Below are 20,786 nucleotides of genomic sequence, written 5' to 3' on the forward strand. Positions count from 1 at the left end.
CCTCCTCTCCTGGCTCCGCCCACCTCCCTGGAGCTCGCGCGCCTGCGCGCCGCGTCGCGGGTGGTCGAGGGCGCGTCAGCCCGCCCCCGGAGGAAGCCCATTGGCCGCTGGATGGAGCCCGGCACTGCCTCGTGCCGGGGGAGGGCGCACGTGCTGGGGGCGGGAGCTGCGATCGCTGCTATGGCGTCGTTACTTTGGGGAGGCGACGCCGGGGCGGCGGAGAGCGAGCGGCTGAATAGTCATGTAACTGCCGCTGAACCGGGGAGGGAAAGTGGGCGGGGGTCAGAACCGCACTCCGAGAGGGAAATCTGCCGGGAAGGGCGGGAGGAGAGAGCCCCGCTAGCGTGTGGAGTGGGGTGTCAAATGGTGTTGGGGGGGGATGTGGAAAGGATGTGGGGGAGGGCCAGGGGCAGGAGACCCCGAGAGGGACGCAAGACCTTTGGTTTGAAAGGGCGAAATGAAGACCCCTAGAAGTCCCGAGATAGAAAGGAGCTGACAGTCCCAACTAGACCTTGGAGTTTTCTGCTCTCCCAATTTGACCATTGAGCCTCGGCTAGCTTCCATCTTACCGACCACCGCGCTTTGCTATCCACCATCCCTTCCTCGTGCTGTGACCCCCAAGGACTGCCACACTTAGGTTAGAGGACTATAAAGAGGAGCTTAAGGTACAGGGGCAGCAGAAAAGTCTCCTTTGATTTTTAGCGTAATTCATAGAGGTGACCTCTTCCTGAAAAGAATCCAGTGTCAGAATTAATACCTGACACGGCAAAGGAAACAGTATTCGGGTGGGTCCCTCCCTGCTAAGGGGGAGCCCTGGGCTGCTTGGTGACTTGCTTCCTAATGTTGGTTGAAATTTGTGTCTTTCAATAGTTTTCAAACCTCATCCATCCCCGGAAGAACCTTCGGGGTATTAAGAGTACTACAGTCCCAAACATAGGTGAGTGCTGTTAGATAAAGCAGACTGGCCTCAATTAATTTAAAATAAAAAACAAAAAACAAAACATTGCTTTCCTCAGGTCTCTGGCAACTGAAATGCCTCTGGCTCCTATTAACTGTCACGGTGCTCCGCTACCTTCCCAGTCTTTTAACCCACTCCTTCACTGGATGACCCTTGCTGTCAGTGCATACTGTGGAGGTGGTGAGAGATCATACACTTTACATTTCTGTTGGTATTTATTATTTCTCTTCCATTCTTTTAGATGGGTCTATTAATAACACGGAAGAAGATGATGAAGATGTAGGTAGGAGATAAATTTATTCGCATGGAAACTAGCACTCATGATTTTCATAATGTGAGCAAATAATATAATCTCAATTGGAAAAGAGCGGTCTTTTGTTTTCTTTATAAGTAGTGACTATCAGGAGAAATACTAAATTAGGATTAGCCATATTTCTTTAGGGGAAGTTGAAATGGAATATGCAGGAATGGACTAAGAGTTTTCAGCTGGCAAGGAAAAATTAATTCTGGTGATGATAGAAGTAGGCTTGCTTAAGGTCGGAGGTTGGTATAACAGCAGAGCATAAGAAACTGGATTCTCGTGTAAAAAAGAATTCGCAGTGTTATGTCATTCTTTCTAGAACCTCCTTTTAGAGGAAAGATGAGAGTAGGAGCAGTTGCTTGATATACAATCTCTGAATGGGAAGGACCAATTTATTAGATTCATTTGGGAGGCTGGATTTTCTCCTGCAATATCATCCTTTTTAATTTTTGCTTTTCTAGTGGATTTGGCAGCTAATTCACTCTTAAACAAGTTAATCCGACAGTCCTTAGTAGAATCCAGTCACCGAGTTGAAGTCTTACAAAAGGATCCCAGCTCTCCACTCTACTCAGTGAAAACGTTTGAAGAGCTGCGGCTGTGAGTACTTTTACTCATTTATTGTGGGAAAATGCCGGAAAGAATGGTACCAAACAAAATAATCTGCTAAAAATAAAGACTCTCAGAATCCTCTTAATGTTCTAATATTTAATATTAAAATGAGATGTGTACATTTTGCATGCATTTGAAATACAATTCAGAAAGGAGCAGTAGGATACCTGAGTGTTCAGCAAATTGAGAACATCTTGATGGTAAAATATTCTAACCTTATGCTAATGGGGATAGCTAAGCTCAACATAACCATATTGCTATTCTCCATACCGTAATACAGATACGGGGACACTGATGGCCCAAATAACTTCCCTCAGCCCCTTTAGATGAGTTAGAAGCTGTTACCTTCCTAATTATTATTTTGTTTCAGACGGTATTAAAATGAATAACTTTCCCAAATGGGTTTGCATTTTCGAGGGATCTATCAACTAGCATTAAGGAACTGCATTTTAACAGGAAGAGTTACTAATAGGGACTTATGTAGAGGGGAAAAATCCAAAACCCCAATGCCCCAACAATTTCTAAATGAAAGAAGCAGCCTACCTGTGATTAACAGTTGGCAGCCAGTAATCTGCCAAGTAACCAAATGCAAAACGTACATGTCATTGAAAGTGGAAGTTTTCCAACCTATGTCATTTTCTCTTCTTTCTGTCAACTATCATGAGATCTCAGGAAAGATGTATTTAAAAATGCTGGCTCAGGGGTGTGTGAGTTGCTTAGTCAGTTAAGCATCCAACACTTGATTTCAGCTCAGGTCATGATCTCAGCATCATGAGATCAATGAGCCGTCCATTGGGGTCTCCGCTGGGCCTGGAGCCTGCTTAAGATAGTCTCTCTCTGCCTTTGCCCCTGCCCCCTAACCCCACCCGACTTGTGTGTCTTCTCGTTCGCTCTCTCAAAAAAAAAAAAAAAAAAATGTTGGCTTAGAAGGATGAGGTAGTATTGTGTCCTCTGCTCCTAGACAGAATTGATGTTAAGAATTACCTCAATAAAACTTTGTCTTCTCTGAAAATTGCTATTAAAGAATCAAAGATTGTCATTCATTAAAAAGAATTAAACAGTATGGGGCTCTGGCTGGTTCAGTTAGAAGAGCATGGGACTCTTGATCTGGGGGTCATGAGTTCAAGCCCATCTTGGGTGTAGAGATTACTTAAAAATAAAATCTTAAAAAAAATAGAAAGAAACAGTAAATCTGTTTTCTGCTTGTGTAGAAAATAAGACTCTTCTGACAAATTTATATACTTCTATCAGATGAGTTTTTCCTTTTTTGCTTGGTTCAACCGAAAGTTCAATGTTAGGCTATTAATACTGTCCTCAGCCTAAGCTTATAGCATAGCTTATTATTTGAGTGGTCCAACTATACAGGCACAATTGTGTATTTTTGGGAGTCAAGGTGTAAATTGTATATTTCTAAATACTGAAGCCCCATTGTAGAGTGGCTTAATTTAGAAATACACCTTTTGAGTCTGTATTTCTGAGGCTGCTGACCAATTGTAGGCTTTAAGTGTGTGCTTTTTCTTTTTTCTTACAGGAAGGAAGAGCTATTAAAAGGGATCTATGCAATGGGATTTAACAGACCATCCAAAATCCAAGAGATGGCTCTCCCTATGATGCTGGCCCACCCGTGAGTTTCCAGGGCAGTGCTGTTCCAACTTGGTTTTTAGTCTCCTGTATGCAGTTTATGCCCAGGTGTCTCTTCTTTTCTACAGACCCCAGAACCTCATAGCCCAGAGCCAGTCTGGAACAGGAAAAACAGCTGCTTTTGTCTTGGCAATGCTAAGCAGAGTCAATACCTTGGAGTTGTTCCCACAGGTAAGGAAAGGTTGATGGAGAGAGGGGAATGCTTGCAGTGCTCGTGATATTTTAGTAGTGGGAGGTACTACTGCCATGCTATGATAGCATGTAGAATAGGCATTCCTTGTCAAAATCACAGAGCATTGGGCAGCAGGATGGAATGGTGGTGGGAGCACAGGCTTTATAGTTTGACCTATTCCAGTCCCAGTCTCTCTGCTTACTACTAGAATGTCTTAGGTGAGTTAGTAGATCTTCCCACGTCTGTTTCCCTGTCTGGAAGGATAACATCTCTAAAGGTGTGGATCTTTCCTGACTCTGAGCGCAGTGTCTGGCTTGTTGAGTGAATGAATGCCTCATAGAATTGTCATGTAGATGAAATAATGTACTCTTTTCACACTGCACTTGGCCTGAAGTGAGCAATTCACGAGTGGTGGCCTTAGAGCTGTAGGACCAAAGCAGCACCCGGTCCGCCGCCTCCTGTAGCAGAGGGGAGACTGAGGCTTGGGCAGGGAAGTGTCTTGCATGAGGTCACAGGTAGCCAAGAGTGACTGAGCAGGGACTGGAAGTGTGCTTGCCCTTCTCTTAGCCTAACTTCCACTTTGGGCAAGTGTCTGGTGCTTTTCCCATGTATCTCCAAGCTGCTCTCATCAGCTCATTTGACAAGCTGACTACCTGAGTATCGATCGCACCCCACGCAAAGGATTCCTTCAGGAAGCTTACAGTTTGTCAGCAAGATAAGCTGGGGATGTGGAAGACTGGTGCCTGGCTTTTTTAGACAGGTTCACTGAAACACATATTTAGGGTTTGGTATTATGAATAAAAATTTTTCAGGAAAAGCTGTGCTTAAACCCATGTTGAGAAATGTGTGGAAACAGTTATTAGCACTTTAGCTATGTTTTCCTGTCCTCTGTATCACAGATACTTAATTGAAGCCCATAAATACATTAAATATCACCAGTTTCTTCCGTCAACATCTTCATTCCTCAGCAACCACCAGGTTGCTGGAGGTAACTAAGGGAAGAATTTTAGGGAATGTTCTGCCAGAGGTGTGTATAGTGGATTGGATCAATCAGGGAGTGTTCTGGAAACAGGCAGACTTTTAATAGCAGGGAAGAAGTGACAGGGTGACACTCAAGCAGTGGTTTGCCTTGCATTTCCTTTCTTCTTGATTCCCAGCCTCCCTAAACCTCCCCCACACACAAAAAAGCGGGATCTGTGGTTCTGCATAACTCTTTAGAGAGGAATATATAAAGGTGTTTCTCTATCCTTCAGCCCCTTTTCTCCTTCCATACTCAACATTCACCTCAGATCTATCATTGCTAAATTGTGTTCAACTGAAAATACTTTATTCATCCAAAATCTCCCAGTTTCGCACAAAACTCGCGTCTCCCTGTATGAATTTTAACTGTACCTCAGATTTGCGTGATGGCTTGTGTGAGCCTTGCGATTTCCCCCTCCTTTCTCTCTCAGTGCCTCTGCCTAGCTCCTACTTATGAACTGGCTTTGCAGACTGGTCGCGTGGTGGAACGGATGGGAAAATTCTGTGTGGATGTTCAAGTGATGTACGCCATTCGAGGGAATCACAGTATGTACCAGTAAGCCAGGCCTGGCGGATTTTGTAATTCCGGACTCCACCACCAGCAACCACATTCTGTACCTTCTCGGGTTTCTCATCTCTAAAATGGGAACCATCATAGCACCTGTCCCAAGGAGCTGTGACTGGAATTAAATGAACCGACGTAGAGGCAGCGCTGTGTACACGCTTGTCACATAATAAGGACCCCGAACATGTTAGCTGCGCCATTCCACATCCTGCAAGATGATCACTTTGTTTTTTTGAGGCTCAGTTGTTTTTTTTGCAGAACAGCTTGTATGTTAAACATTTTCATTAAAGTATTACATGTGCATAGCAGGAAAAAAACCCTTTGAAACAGAGAAGGTCAGAAGATAAAGGTGGAAGATGTTCTTCCTTGTCATTCAAAAACCTGTTTCCAAGGATAATAGTTTTATTCACAAGACCTCGGTGGTTTGCTTTCTTTTTTTTTTTTTTTAAAGATTTTATTTTATTTTCTTTTGACAGACAGAGATCACAAGTAGGCAGAGAGGCAGGCAGAGAGAAAGAGGGATGAAGCAGGCTCCCTGCTGAGCAGAGAAGCCCGATGCGGGGCTCGAACCCAGGATCCTGGGATCATGACCTGAGCCGAAGGCAGAGGCTCCCAGGATCCTGGGATCGTGACCTGAGCCGAAGGCAGAGGCTTTAACCCACTGAGCCACCCAGGCGCCCCCATGGTTTGCTTTCTTTTTTCAGTTCATACACATGAGGATGTAATGTAGGTATTTGTTTTTGTAGAGTGTTTATGAAGATGGGAGCGTTTTTTTTCATAGTGTCTAAAAAAGTACATGTTTTGGACATCTTTCTACATTCATGAATATAATCCCACCTCATTGTTTTGACTAGCTTCATAGTATTCCATAATTTATTTAATGTAACCCATTGATAGTACTGTGCTTATTTTCCATTTGGGAACAGTTGGTAGGGTTCTCACAGCTGTGCCGCTGTTTCTGTAAGGCGATGGGATCGCTGGAGGGTGGCTTTTTGACTGACCGTGGAGCAGAATCCAATGGCAGGACTGTTATTACTCTAAACCTAGAAACACGGGACTTATCCTAAAGCTCTGCAAATACAAATCCTCAATGACCCTCAGGGTTTGCAGTTAGAAAATCATCACGAAATATACTTTCACTTCACAGTCCTGTTGTGTGGTCCAGAGTTGTGGACTGTGAGGGTCCTTTGCATCTGAAGGAGTCTTTCAACCCTTTTCTCCCCAGTTCCCAGAGGCACGGACGTCACCAAACAGATTATAATTGGCACTCCTGGGACTGTTCTAGATTGGTGTTTCAAGCGAAAATTAATTGACTTGACTAAGATTCGTGTGTTTGTCCTGGATGAAGCAGACGTGATGATTGACACGCAAGGATTCTCAGATCAGAGCATTCGGATTCAGAGGTAAGTTTCACATTCACCTTTTTCCTTCCTGGATCTTCAGTCTGGAGGGGGAGCTTGATTCATCTGTTGCTCCCAGTTGTCTTCACAGCTTGATTCCCTACTTCCTTTGCTTTTAAAACAAACTTGGGAGTTCAGTATTTTCACCAGCTCAGCGGGCTCTTAGACTGCTATCATTTCCCCACTTCTTTAGTTTGTCATCTTGCCTGATTGGTTTTGTTTTCACTGCAGGCCTACACATGGAACCCACCAAATTGTGCCACTAATTTTGCTGTTAAGAGCAAAAGTCTAAAGAGAATTTATTAAAGCCTGCACAGGCTGCTGTGGAGAGTAGACAACACGGTAACTTCGAATCAGGAGCCGCATGGTCTAGTCCTGATTTTGCCTTTCATTTGTCAAGTAAATCCTGTTGTTTTCCTAGGCCTCTCTCTCAGGATCACCCAAAGGCCTTAAAATTACGCATTACTGGGCCTAACCTGAGCCTTACTGGTTCAGAATTTCTGGGAGGGGGCTCTAAGGATCTGTGTCACTTATTAAATTCAAGTAGTACCGAGGGGCACCTGGGTGGCACAGTGGATAAAGCATACGGCTCTTGGTCTTGGCTCAGACCATGATCTCAGCGTCTTGAGATGGAGCCTCGAGTTGGGTTCTACACTGAGTGCAGAGTCTGCTTGGGAGTCTCTCTCTCTGCCCCGCCCACTTCTGCCCTGCCCAAAATAAATAAGTAAATCTTTCAAGGAAAAAAACAAGAAACAAGCAGTTTTGAAAGACCTGTAATGAAAAACAGTGCTGCTTCTGGAGAATCTCTATTTTGGTATTAACCTTCATATGTTTAAATAGTATGCTTAAGTGGCTGTTTCTTAGTGTGTCAGTGTCCTCTGCCTGCTAGTATAGGAAGTGGGAATCCAGCTCTTTGGTGCCACCACCCTCCCCCCACTTCCTGTCCCCTCTGCCACCTCTCTGTGCTTACGTTGTAAGAGTTGGCTACCTTAATAGTGTTGTTCTCATTAGGGCATTATAAATATTGTTCACTGTCATGCAGTGTATTACTATAATTATGTTTTTTCCTTATACAGCTATTTCCCCTAGAATTAATAATTGCCTGTTTTCCTTAGTTTGGTTAGTATCACTGGCTAGGGATACTTAATTTTTCTCTGCCTATTTCATCATATGTGTTTTAATTTCAGTGGTATTCCCAAATAGGCAAATACATTTAAAAACTCCATCAATGGGGCACCTGGGTGGCTCAGTGGGTTAAGCCTCTGCCTTCGGCTCAGGTCATGGTCCCAGGGTCCTGGGATCAAGCCCCACATCTGGCTCCCTGCAGGGAGCCTGCTTCCTCCTCTCTCTCAGCCTGCTTCTCTGCCTGCTTGTGACCTCTCTCTCTCTGTGTCAAATAAATTAAAAAAAAAAAAACCTTAAAAAAAAAAAACAACAACTCCATCAATGTCTTTTTTCATGAAACTGTCCCAAGCTCTGTCCAGTTTCAGTCTGGACTGGTTGTACAGCTATCACCATAGGTCTTGGAATCTCCCATTTTCTGGGTGTTTTTCTTGGTTACTGTCAGTTTTCTCAGTGTTCGGGAGTATATTCTCTAGTCATTTCCTGAAAAGACTGTTAGGAATTTCATTTTCCATCTCCCACATGTCTGAAAGTGTCTTCATTGTAGCTGTAAATCTGATCTTTTGATGGACTTGCATGTGGAATCCAAGTTAATTCTTCCAGTAAATTCTGAGGCAGTGTTGAAAACAAAATTTTTTTAAGATACCATAATTAATACTGTCAGTTCCCGTGTTGTTGCTGACAAGTTTAATGTCATCCTGATCCCCAACCTTTTGTAGGTAATCTGTTTTTTGTCTCTAGAAGCTTTCAGAATCTTCTCTCTCCACTGTATTCTAATATTTCTCAGTAATGTGCATTGGTTTGGGTCCTTTTTTCCTCATCCATTGTTCTAGACACATAGTGCACTCATCCTCTTCATTTGCAAAATTTGTGCCTCCCAGATCTGGGAAAATTGCTTAGGTTATTTCTTTCCCTACAGTGAAGAGTTTTTAAAGAGCAGGACACAGTCATTGCAAACAAAAAAATATATCTATGTAATAATATAGAAAAAATAGTCATACACATGTGTTATTAATATAAAAATATGGGAAGTATGTTTCTTTTCAATTATATATCACCCTGTATTTTCTGTTACATAAATGCTACTATTTGGGGCACCTGGGTGGCTCAGTCGTTAAGTGTCTGCCTTCGGCTCAGGTCAATATCCCAGGGTCCAGGGATTGAGCCCCACATTGGAATCCCTGCCCGGTGGGAAGCCTGCTTCTCCCTCTCCCACTCCTCCTGCTTGTGTTCCCCTCTCTTGCTGTGTCTCTTTCTGTCGAATAAAATCTTTAGAAAATAAATAAATGCTACTATTTAAGCAAAACAACAGAACTGGTTAACAGTGGCAATTAGTCATAATTATTAATACAATTAGTTAAATGAATAATATGTATGAAAAACCTATAACAGTATTTTTTAATGTCATCTTTGACAGCAGTTTATTTTAATCTCCTTAAATTTGTTATTGGCTGCTTAAATTTTGTGCTGTGTGCCATTCTATATTTTTAAGATACTCAAATAAAAGACTTTTTATGAGGATAATGTCAATACAATAGAACCAATTAAATAGCTCTTACCTGTGTGTAAAGACCCAACCAGCACAGTAAGCTGTTTCTACTCTTTCCCTTTCCTCTTCCAGTAATAATTCTCTGAACTACCTGAAGCCGCCTTTTTTGAATATGGTGGCAAATTTTACCTTGGACCATAAAATTCATTTTGCTGACGCCTGCTGTTCGTCCAGTGTGCTGTGCTCTTCACAAAAGTGTTCAAGCGTGGACTAGTTAAGAGTTTACTTATTACCAACACCAGGTTTTCAAACATGCAAGCATTCGTGTCTAGCTTTCTAGCTTTCCACATCCGCTCTGTCTGCAGGCTTGTTTGGTAGATCAGCTGTTTGGTCATTCAGATCCCTTGCGTCTGTAAATCCACCATTTAGGTTCTCCACATCTAAAATGTCCATCGTTTTCAAACGCTCTGAAGTACATCAGCTACCACTGCGGTTCTCAAGGAAAATGGTGCTGAAGCAGGGAGGTGATTAAGGCTTGTGAAATCAAAGATGGATTCTAAGTAAGTTACAGTTTATAGCAAAGGAACAAGAAAGTCTTGTTCAACTGGGCTGCCCTTTTCTGGTGACATTTTTTGGTCCTGCAGCAGCCTTATTTCCTAAAAAATGAGTAATTTTTTCGCTACGAGTATTTGTAGGTAACACTAGACAACTCAGGGGCAACCAGTCTCCTGAAAGCAACTTCACAGGTCATCACACAGTTTTGGAGAAACAGCATTTTACTACAATCATTTACTATGATCATCTCCTCCATTCCCACCTTCAGCGTATTTTCAGATTAGAGAAGGGCTTTCTTTTTGTCTCACACTTTGAAAATATGACTTTATGACTGGGCAACTTTTTAACTCCTTTCTATGGCCTCAACAGTGATGGTATCGTACAGGCAGATGTCCAGGTGACTCTCCAGGTGACTCTCTCCTTCCATTTCCATACAGGTAAAAATCTTACTAAGTACCTCTGCAAGTTCTGAGGAAGCCGAAAGTAAGCCAAAACGTTGATAACGAAAGCTCGGTATCACAATTAAGCAAATGATTTGCCTTTTAGAAGTGCTGTGCACAAAGCATGTGGGATATTTAGGTGGCGAGATCTTTTCGTTTTCTCTGAGAAGTTTATAGACTGAGTGGAAGCTGCCAGAGTTTCCATTTGCACTGTGTGCCGCACATGCAGACAGTCGAGCAGAAGCTAGTTTGTATTTGGATGTGATATCCACAATCTTCTGTTTTAGATTTTCTGTGTCTCATTAAAACTTCATAGAAGTCAAGAAGATATTTCGAACTCCCACTTTTCAAATCCTAAGAAATGGGGGAAGATGTTTTTTGTTGCTGTGATTTGACATAGCAGCTGGTATAGTGTGCATAGTATGACCACTGGTAAGATCTTCCAGAATTAGCTCTCCACTGAACGTGGTAAGGCATCCGTGGTCAGAATGTCTCCATTTGTTCACCTGCAGGACATTTCACTTGCAAGCACGGAAACACGCGATGTAACTTCACTGTTTCCTAGAGATACCAAGGGAGGAATGCACTAATGCATGTCCCTCTGTGCAGGATGGCCAGACGGGTTCAAGCATCCCCTGCTTCCAGCTGAGCACTATGTGCTTTCCAAAGACAAAACAACTTTGAATTTCGAAGTGTTGCCTGTCTCCTCATGAACTTGGGAGGTTCAGTGTCCATATATACTTTTCATGTCTCCTTCCCACCAAGCCTTGCCCTCTGTTCTTCCTTCATGTGGGGCAGTGGCTCTGTTTCTGGTATTTACCTATTTCACCCAGTTGAACGTGACCTTCTTATCCTGTCTTGTCTGGATTGCCCTGGCTTTCTCTGTTCCTCTCCTGTAACTTCCTTTTCTTGTTCAAGGTGCGATATGCTGCTGTTGTCTCTCTGAGGATATTAATCGAGTATTTATAATTTTTTTCCTGTTCTCAACATTGGCTCTGAATTATCTTAAGTTTCTCCTTTTTGTCTCTTTGCTCTGTCTCTCTCGTGGTGGACCTTCCCCCTTCGTATCTGGTGATACCATAACTTATGGTTGAGAACCAAGAAGCTTACTGGCAGCTCTGGGTGCATGGTTGGGGCTTGTAACTTGGGCAGCTCCCCCTAGGATGCTCGTTACTTGCAGGTTATTAGAACTATGGAATGTCTCTCATCTCCTCCCTAGGAGACATACACTTGGTTGCTGGCTTCCTGGGAGCAGGGCCAGGGAATGGGCTACATATTCATATGCATATTTTCACTCCCTGTTTTCAGCTCTCTGCTTTACTCTCACCTTCTGCTGAGGCTGGCATCCCCAAGTCTGGGATTTTTGCACAGAATAAACCTCTCGTCTCCTACTTGTACATGCCCAACTGCCTGAGATAAAGTGGGATCCAGCTACTCCTTATACACGTTTTCAGCCAGACTTCTTATTTAATATAGTTTTGGCCAGGGGCGCCCTGGTGGCTCAGTCAGTTAAGCATCTGCCTTCGGCTCAGGTCATGATCCCAGGGTCCTGGGATCGAGCCCGCCATCAGGCTTCTTGCTCAGTGGAATCCTGCTTCTCCCTCTCCCTCTGCCTGTCACTCCTTCTGCTGTGTTTACTCTTTCTTTCTCTGTCAAATAAAATCTTTAAAAAATGTTAATTTTGGCCAAAGATCGAGTGAGACTCCCTTCTTGCCATCCCTTACCAGTAAGTTGGTATATTTATGTATAACTGAGAATCAAAGATTCTGAATTCCAGGAAAGACCCAATAGTCAAAAATTGCTTTCACTTCAAGAGAATATTAAGTAATAATTAGGGATTTATGGGGGCGCCTGGGTGGCTCAGTGGGTTAAAGCCTCTGCTTTAGGTCATGCTCAGGTCATGATCCCAGGGTCCTGGAATCGAGCCCCGCATCAGGTTCTCTGCTCAGCAGGGAGTCTGCTTCCCTTCCTCTCTCTCTCTGCCTGCCTCTCTGCCTACTTGTGATCTCTGTCTGTCAAATAAATAAAAAAAAATCTTTAAAAATAAATTAGGGATTTATGTTGCTTGTTCATTCCTCCATTGTTGATTTTTTTCTTTTGCTTAAACAAGATTAAATCATAGTATTGTCCCATAGAAATATAATGCAAGCTACTTGGGTAATTTTAAATTTTCTAATAGCCACATTTTTAAAAGGTGAAATTCATGTTATATTTTATTTAAATATATCAAAAAATAGCATTTAATAAGTTATTAATTTAATCAATATAAAAATCATTAATGAAATAGTTTACATGATTTGTCTCATCCTAAGTCTTTGAAATCCAGAGTGTTCTGTAGAATAGCCCATGTTTCCTTTCCTGGTGTAATCTGTGTACATTGTCTTTTTGGCATGAAATGTCTCAAGCCTTGGGATGCCAGTTGTGGTGCCAGCTTTTTCCAGATGGAGAACCGTGATACAGTAGATGGCCAAGAGGTCCCCCCTTCCCTCCCCCACCCTCTTCGCACCCCCCAAACACAGCAAGCTAATGCAGAATTTTCCTCATATCTTCTAGCACACCAGCTTTCTCTGGCACCTGGTGCTTGTAGCTCCAAGAACTCTTCAGAGGTTCTGAGGGAGCCACTACCTTTGCATCTCAGCCACCGTCTGCATCACCGTTTCCATCTGTACCGCTCACGTGACGGCGTCATCTGCTTTCTTGTTTACCACGCTTTCCCGTCTTCCAGAAATACATTGAGTTATCACATCCACCAATTTCTCTTCTTCTGTTCATGTTGTGGGTTCATGTCTTTCTGTCTCCTTATAATCATACTTATGGTACGTGGGAAGCTGGGAAGGTACGGCTGTAGACAGTCTACCGTAGTTGCCCAGAAGTCTGTAAAATCGTTACTTGGAAAAGCCTCCCAGACAACCCACGCCCAGGCTTGATGTAGTGCCTGGGAGTCACTGGACTTCATGATCTCCCCACTCTCCTTTAACACTAACACCCTATCTTCTAGATGCTCTGTCTTCTCAGAAGTGGTGATTTCTCTCTGGTGAAATCAGATTAAGTTAAAATTTACTGATATATACAATATGATCAGAGAAATACATGAATCACAAGTATATAGCTGAGTGAAAATTCAGAGGTTGGGTTCATGAGATAATAGCCCAGACCAAGAACTAAAAGTTTACCAGCACTCCAGAGGTCCCCTACGGCTCCTTTCCTATATCCCCAGCCTCCGCCTGCCCCCGTTCCTGCCGCTCCTCCCCAGGGTTAACCTCTGTTCTGACTGCTGGCTTCATAGATTCATTTTGCCCATTTTTAAACTCGGTGTGAATCAGCCCTGTGTTTGCTGCAGGTTCAGCTCACGGTTTGTGCGCAGTAGCGTTTCCTCTGTGTTCCCCTTTTGTTTCTATCCAGGTCCTTCCCATCCCAAAGAAAGTGAGTGTGGCTGTTCTTTTTCTCCCAAGAACTCTAACACCTGCCATTGAACGACTGGCCTGTTTCCTTGCTCCCATTTCACTTTGTGTGAGATGAACACCATGAAGAATACCTAGACGGACACTCGGGGCTCCTGACTCTGTCTCGCTTAGGAAGAAAATGGGGATGAGAGACCCCAGGCCCTCCAAAATACATATCTAAACTTTGCTCTTGAGCTCCACATTCAGCTTGTGTGTGTCTTTCCAAATTCTTGGTGGCATAGAGGGGCAGAACACGTGGCCCTTTGCACAGGGGTGGAACTTGTGGCAGGCAGCCACTACTCCGCTGACCCCTGGTGGCAGTAGGCAGGACATGTTTGAAGCCCTCCCACCCCCCAGGGGAGCGATAGGGATGGCCGCGGCTGAAGATGTCTTCCCTTCTCTTACAGAGCTTTACCTTCTGAGTGCCAGATGCTCCTCTTTTCAGCGACCTTTGAGGACTCTGTGTGGCAGTTTGCAGAGCGAATCATTCCAGACCCTAATGTTATCAAGTTACGAAAAGAGGAGCTGACCCTGAACAATATCCGACAGTATTACGTGTTGTGCGAGAGTAGGAAAGACAAGTACCAAGCCCTGTGCAACATCTACGGTGGCATCACCATCGGGCAGGCCATCATCTTCTGCCAGGTAACGGTCCTGAGATCTGTCCTTGCCGTGCCTGGACTCGCCCGCAGGAGTGGAGGGAACAGTAACGCTAATAGGGGCCAGAGACCCAGGCACCCCCATCAGCACTTTGGGTACAGGAGCATATTTAATCTTCAGAACCACTTGGGACAGAAACGAATCCGTATGTTATGGGAGGAACTTAGAAAGATTAAGTAACGGAATAGGGACTTCAAGATGACGTTAAATAGAGGCCTCCCTATTTTAGAAGGATTGCTTCTGACACTTCCCCGTGTAGGTTGATGTTCATTGTGGGGTTTTTACAGGTCCCCTCCATCAGATTAAGAATATTCTTTTCTAGTTCCTGACTTACTATGAGTAAAATAGCCGCTCAGTCACTCACTATTAATATTTTCCTATTTTTATTTTCGTATTTATTTTTTGCTCTCCGACATGTTTCACATTCACATCTTGGTTTTATTTTCTCTCTACCCCATGAACTCTGTAAGCTCCATGAGCGCAGGACCTCCTTTGTCTTACTTTCCTAGTCCCACTAGAATTGGCACCCGCCTGGCACAGGGACAGCACTGAGAACATGCTTGTAGAATAAAAGCAAGCTTGCTTCAGCCAATGGACTAGCCATGAAAACCTTGGGCAAGTGACTTCATGTTTTTAAGCTCTTGGTTTTTTTTTTAAATTTTTTAAATGAAATAAGGAATGCGTTTCTATCATATTGTGGTGAAAACAGTGACCGTAACACATGTAACGATCTGAGCGAGACACCAGGAGATAGGAAGCACTCTTACAGTGCCTGAGGTTGTCTCTACTGTTATTCCATTTTGTCATCATCCTACCACATGAAGTAAGTGAGCATTTTATCTCTGCTTCATGGCTGAGAAGCCAAAGCTCCCGCAGGTTGAGAGGATATGACCCTGAGCAGCACGGGAGGTGCCCCATTCGAAGGTTCCTCTTAGGGCTTAGGGGAGAGGTAAAGCACAGCTCCCAAGCAGCCCTTTCTGGCTTCCCCGCCGTGCCTATGTGAGCATGGCAGACACAGCCAGTCTGCTTGGACGTGGGGTGCTATGCTGTGTTTTGTGTTTTCACATAGACTCGTCGAAATGCCAAGTGGTTGACTGTGGAGATGATGCAGGACGGCCACCAAGTGTCTCTGTTAAGCGGAGAGCTGACCGTGGATCAGCGAGCCTCCATCATTCAGAGGTTTCGGGATGGGAAAGAGAAAGTTCTTATAACAACCAATGTCTGTGCTCGAGGTGTGTGCGTGTGTGTGTGTGTTCATGTTCAACATCAGGTTTATCGAAATGTGATTTACATATGATAAATCTCACTGATTTTAATTTTACAGTGTTTTGACAAACATATAGAGTCATGTGACCATCACCATAATCAAAGTACAGAACACTCCCCTCTCCCTCCAGAACTTGCTTGTGCTCCTTTGTAGCCAGCCTCTTCCTTTTATCATCTGACCCCTGGCAACTACTGATCAGGTTTCTGTCTCTTTATTTTTGTCTCTTTCAGAATGCTGTATAAATTAAATCACATAGTAGTCAGCCCTCGTGTCTGACTTATTCCACTCAACATGATGCTTTTGAATTCATCCGTGTTGTGACTTACATCAGTAGTCCAGTCCCTTTTGATGCCGAGAAGTAGACATTGAACGGGTGTATCACAGTTCATCCATTCACCAGTTGAGGGACATTAAGATTATTAACAGTTTGGGGCTATTTTGAATACAGCTATAAGTATGCATGTATAGGTTTTTCAAAGACCTGTTTTCATTTCTCTTGGATAAGTATCTAGGAGTAGGATGTCTGGGTCATACGGTAAATGCATATTTAGCTTCCTCAGAAACTGTCTTCCAGAGCGACTACCTCTTTATCCCCACTAGCTGTGTTGGAGAGTTCCAGTTCCTCCGCTTCCCTGCCAGCAGTTGGTGTCGTCACTCTTTTTAATCATTCTAGTAGATGTACGTGGCATCTCATTGTGTGTTTAACTCACGTTGCCTAATGATGTTGATCATCTCGGAGGTGTTTTTAACTTCAAAACTATTGACTACTGAGGGAAAAAAGTTCTTTTTTTCAAGAGACAGTCCTTCCTACAGACTTCATCCTTCCCGTACTCTTGCCTAGACCCCGTACTCAGACGGTGTTTCCTAATTCATTCTTAGTTCACCAGATAGAAATGGGGAACTGCCAAGCTATGGAGCTCAGAACTGTGGAAGAGTAGCCTGAAAAAAGGATGAGGTCCCAGCCCCTTGGGAGCTCAGTGTTTAGATGCTTGACGTCTAGACCAGTGCGGCTCAATAGAACTTTACACATTGTTGGAAATAATCTGTTCTGTGCTGTTCATTTGGTAGCCACTGGCCATATATGGCTAGTGTGACCAAGGAAATGAATTCGTTTAAATTAATTTAAAGTTGGATAGCCATACTGGATGGCACGACTCTAGACCTAGGAGGAAAGAGGGTACCAGGAGCTCCAAAGAGGACAAGGATGGTGACCCAGACAGCTTACTGTGCCAGAGGACAGAGGCACTGGGGGATCACAGAAGTCTTCCTAGGGAACATTAGATGTGAAAGGTTTTGAAGGAAGGGTAGAGAATCCTGTTGGGTAAGAATTGACAGTTTGCTTGGAAAATGGCAAGACCGTGTGGCTGTGGCATTGGATCTGAGTCAGGAGAGGAAGAGGTGAGACTTCCGGTGCTGGGAATCTGGAATCGTTTGTACTTCGTCCTGTGCAGTTGGGGCAGTTGGGTCCTGAACACAGGTATTCTGGACGTTGTCATGGTGACTGTGGTCAGAGAGATTAGGGGAGAGTAAAGGGGGAACCCAGCTGGAAGTTGTTGTAACGGTGAGACAAGGGATAAAAAAAGACCTGGATGGGAGGATGGCCAGGACGTGGTGCAGAGTGGGGTTCCAGGAAGGGTAGGGGACACTAGATGGGGGGCTGCTGGGGACTTACACAGCAGGAACGGAGAGGAGGCTGTGGCTCTGTGGGTGGTGAGAGCCCCTGTCCACAACACACACACAACCTTCTGTGGAACTAGCTTCTACTGACACTCTTAAATTGAGCATCCTAGACCTACTGTGCAAGCACACTGCCTGACCAGTATCCACTTCCATGATGGAAGACCAGATTTTATTTGTAAATTGTGACTGTTACATGAGAATTCATTCCCATAGCAGATGTGGTTTGTGAATAGCTTTCTCCTAAGGAAACAGTTGCAGGACCTTACAGTGTCTCTTCTCTTCTAGGGATCGATGTGAAGCAGGTCACAATTGTCGTGAACTTTGATCTCCCTATAAACCAAGCTGAGGAGCCAGATTATGAGACTTACCTTCACCGCATAGGGCGGACAGGACGCTTTGGGAAAAAGGGCCTCGCCTTCAACATGATTGAAGTGGATAAGCTGCCATTGCTCATGAAAATCCAGGATCACTTCAGTAAGTAGCACCTGTTGCCGTGGGACCCATGGATCCTGCTGATGTTGACGGTGATGACGTGTGTCACACACCTTATGCCCAGAGGCTTAGGGTAGCTCGGTCAGGAGCCAAGGAGTGGGAGACTTGTAACTCATAGTGCCAGAGTCTCCACAGTGAGACAGTTGGTGAAATCATCCATATATAGTAGCTGAAGAACAATCCAAAAGTCCAGTGGAATGAGTGTGAGTTCAGGTTTATGTTACTGCCCATTGTAGGACCTGGGGCAGTTTTTCACGGCCCATAAAGCACCATCCGAAACAAAGTAATAAAGTCCTTTAGGATTATATTCTGTCCCCAGCTTCCTCTCTTACTTACATTTTTCCCTTCCTCTGGCCTCTCCCTAACAACTAAGATGGTCCTGAATTCTGAGATCTGCTGTCCTTCCTCCAGCCCCCCATCCATCGGTTATCTCTCCGATAACCTGCTGGGGCTCCTGGACTGGTGGCTTGCCCTCTGACGGAAACTGATGGAAACTAGAAGGGTGACCTAAACTGAGGTGTCCACCTCTCAAATGACGCCCCAAAGCCCGTGGATATGGCTGGGGAGCAGGGGAAGAGGAGTACCCAAATGACCCCAAATATATCTTCACCTTTTGGGAAAAATCATACTTAACTTTGGTGGGAAGCAGTGGACACTGTCCTGGGGGAATGCACAGAGGCACGTGTATGCCGTCTACAATCAGACTGCAGCATGTCCAGGGCCCCTCAGGGAAGCTGATAAAGCACCCTATGGTAGGAGAAGCAGGGAAGGTGAAGAAAGAAACTTACAGCCCTTCTGCTCTTGCTGTGGTAAGCGCCATATGACCTAGTCTTGGGAGGCGACCTCAGTGGAGGAGCCTCAGCCCCTCTCCCTGTTGCGACCGTGCACCCCACGCCCCCTCACACTCACTGCCCCCCCCACCCCCGCACAAGTTCTCTTCATCCCTTCTAGCACGAGCAGGCCCCTTCCCAGGCTCCCCTCACTTGTGCTCTGGCCTTTCTCCTACCCACCTGTCTAGACACGCATGTTCTATTGTTTGGTGCATCTGATGCTATTTTAGTCAGTATTGATTGGTTATTTTGATACTATCTCTTCCTTAACTGATCTTGAGAACGTTCTTCTCTCAAGGCTTTCCGTGCAAGGGGTCACAGGAACACATATCTGCAAAAGTGTCACTGTCTTAAGAAATTCAGAGTCGAGTGAGATTTCACTGAACCTTCATTCAGGCCCTGGGCTCAGACTGATTCCATTCTCTCTCCTTCTAGACAGCAGCATTAAGCAACTCGACCCTGAAGACATGGATGAAATTGAAAAGATTGAATATTGAAGACAGAACTTTGTTGCTTGTGAAATATCCTAGTTTATGTGAGAATGTCCCAGTGGGTTTTGAAGGTAATTTTTTCTGTTGGGGCTTTTTCAAAGTGAAACTGTTAAATACGGCAAAATAAATGTCATGGTATCTTAGTCTTAAGACCTGAGGTCTTTCAGGAACCAGATTGGTGTGAAGCACATGATCTTTTTGAATAAAAAAGCGAGATTATTTCTTATTCTAATCTCATTTACAGGTAAACATCTTTGTGTGGGCTCCTGGGATGTCACGGGACCTCATTTCTAGACCTGAGCACACTGCCTGCTGGGAACACGTTGGGGTGCCACGAGATGGCAGTAGAGTCTTACTGGTTTGGGAGTGTGAGCTAGCGGGCGGAGAAGCCACTGGCCCCAGCCGTCACTCACTTCCCCCAGGCAGGCGTGCTCAGGAATGCGGGCGCACCGCACACACGCGTGCACACGCACACCTCTTAGGTGGGAGTGCAGGGTGAAAGCTTCAAAAAGTCAATTTAAAAGAAAACATTTTGCTTTTTTAATGTTTCAGCTGACCTACAGAATGTGGAAATATTTCTTCTGCTTGGCTTCTTAATGTCTTCAAAACAGAGCAGATTTAATCCATCACCAGCCATGTAATAGTCTCTGAAAATGTGGCTTTGTTATAGGCATTTTTTCAAAACAGGCAGTGGGAGTGGGGGGAACCCATTTGCCTTATTAAAAAAGTAACATTTCATTCAGGGTATATCTGAGAATCCCAGACGTTTTCCTATAAGTCCCATTGTGATGTTTTTCATTTCTCACATTTGCTGCTAACAAGTGAAACAGTGGGCTTGAGGAAACCGGGGAAATCGATACTCTCCCTGAAAGCTGGAGCAGGTCCGCGGCCTGCAGCTAGAGAGCCCCGGCCCTGGCTCTGTCTGGCCGCGGAGCCCCACCTGCAGCTATGGGGAGTGCCCCCGTCGTCCGGGCCAGGGAGGGTGTTTCCGGCCTATCTGTTCTGGTATTCCACGTGCAGAGCTCCCTGCCCAGGTTTTATCCCCGTGAGCAGGGCTCAGAAACACATGAAAACCATCCAGCTGCCTCACTCCCCGGCAGACCAGACACCAGCAAATGGGAGAGGAAAAAGATGTTACAGCCGTTCTCAGACCTCAGAGTAACAGCAGCCTCAGAAAAAGCCAGCAGGGTAACAGACTGTGCCGACAGAGGGAGGGGTGTGTGGGTCACTGGTGCAGCTCGGAGGAGGGGCCCTGAACACCAGCCGGGCTGGCTTCCCAGAGAAGACACCCTGTGTCCTTTTATGAGAGAGAAATCTGTATTGAATGATGCCTTTGGCGACGTACTCAACATCGCTTTACACTTATCTGACATGAGCCCCATGAGGGGCTTCCAAGTCCAGCTCACCACCACAATTACCTGGAGAACTTGAAAAAAACATAGACTCCATCCCCTGTGTGGAAGAAGCCAGAGCCTCCAAAGATAGGGCCCAGAGGTGCAGCCCCGGGGAGCTGAGGGCATAGGGAAAGCAGTAGATAAGAAAGATCACAGTCTCAGGAGGTGCTCCATAAATATTTGTCGAGTAAATAATTCTTTGCCATTTCTTCATTCCCTGACATTCTTCCCCGATGTTTTCCATCCAAGGTTTGAAC

General features: G+C 44.7%; 1 protein-coding gene across 1 annotated transcript; it reads left to right on the plus strand.

Annotated features, from left to right (window-relative positions):
- The first annotated feature begins 98 nt into the window (after positions 1 to 98).
- DDX25 (DEAD-box helicase 25) lies at positions 99 to 19,361 on the plus strand. The gene is made up of 12 exons (XM_032868866.1): positions 99 to 243; positions 871 to 937; positions 1,200 to 1,241; positions 1,721 to 1,856; positions 3,400 to 3,492; positions 3,578 to 3,680; positions 5,133 to 5,247; positions 6,492 to 6,669; positions 14,123 to 14,360; positions 15,445 to 15,607; positions 17,608 to 17,796; positions 19,080 to 19,361. The coding sequence occupies exons 1-12, from the start codon at positions 112 to 114 to the stop codon at positions 19,139 to 19,141; spliced, it is 1,518 nt and encodes a 505-aa protein (XP_032724757.1). The 5' UTR covers positions 99 to 111; the 3' UTR covers positions 19,142 to 19,361.
- Positions 19,362 to 20,786: the final 1,425 nt, after the last annotated feature.

This window comes from Lontra canadensis, unplaced genomic scaffold (genome assembly GCF_010015895.1).
Source record: "Lontra canadensis isolate GAN:19392208 unplaced genomic scaffold, GSC_riverotter_1.0 scaffold36, whole genome shotgun sequence".
NCBI classification, from domain to species: Eukaryota; Metazoa; Chordata; class Mammalia; order Carnivora; family Mustelidae; genus Lontra; species Lontra canadensis.

Excerpts from the sequence above, each read along its gene's own strand:
- DDX25 (XM_032868866.1), top strand. The coding sequence starts at position 112 with ATGGAGCCCGGCACTGCCTCGTGCCGGGGGAGGGCGCACGTGCTGGGG. Across the intron at positions 938-1,199 it reads TACTACAGTCCCAAACATAG|ATGGGTCTATTAATAACACG; the intron begins GTGAGTGCTGTT and ends CCATTCTTTTAG. Across the intron at positions 6,670-14,122 it reads CAGAGCATTCGGATTCAGAG|AGCTTTACCTTCTGAGTGCC; the intron begins GTAAGTTTCACA and ends CTTCTCTTACAG.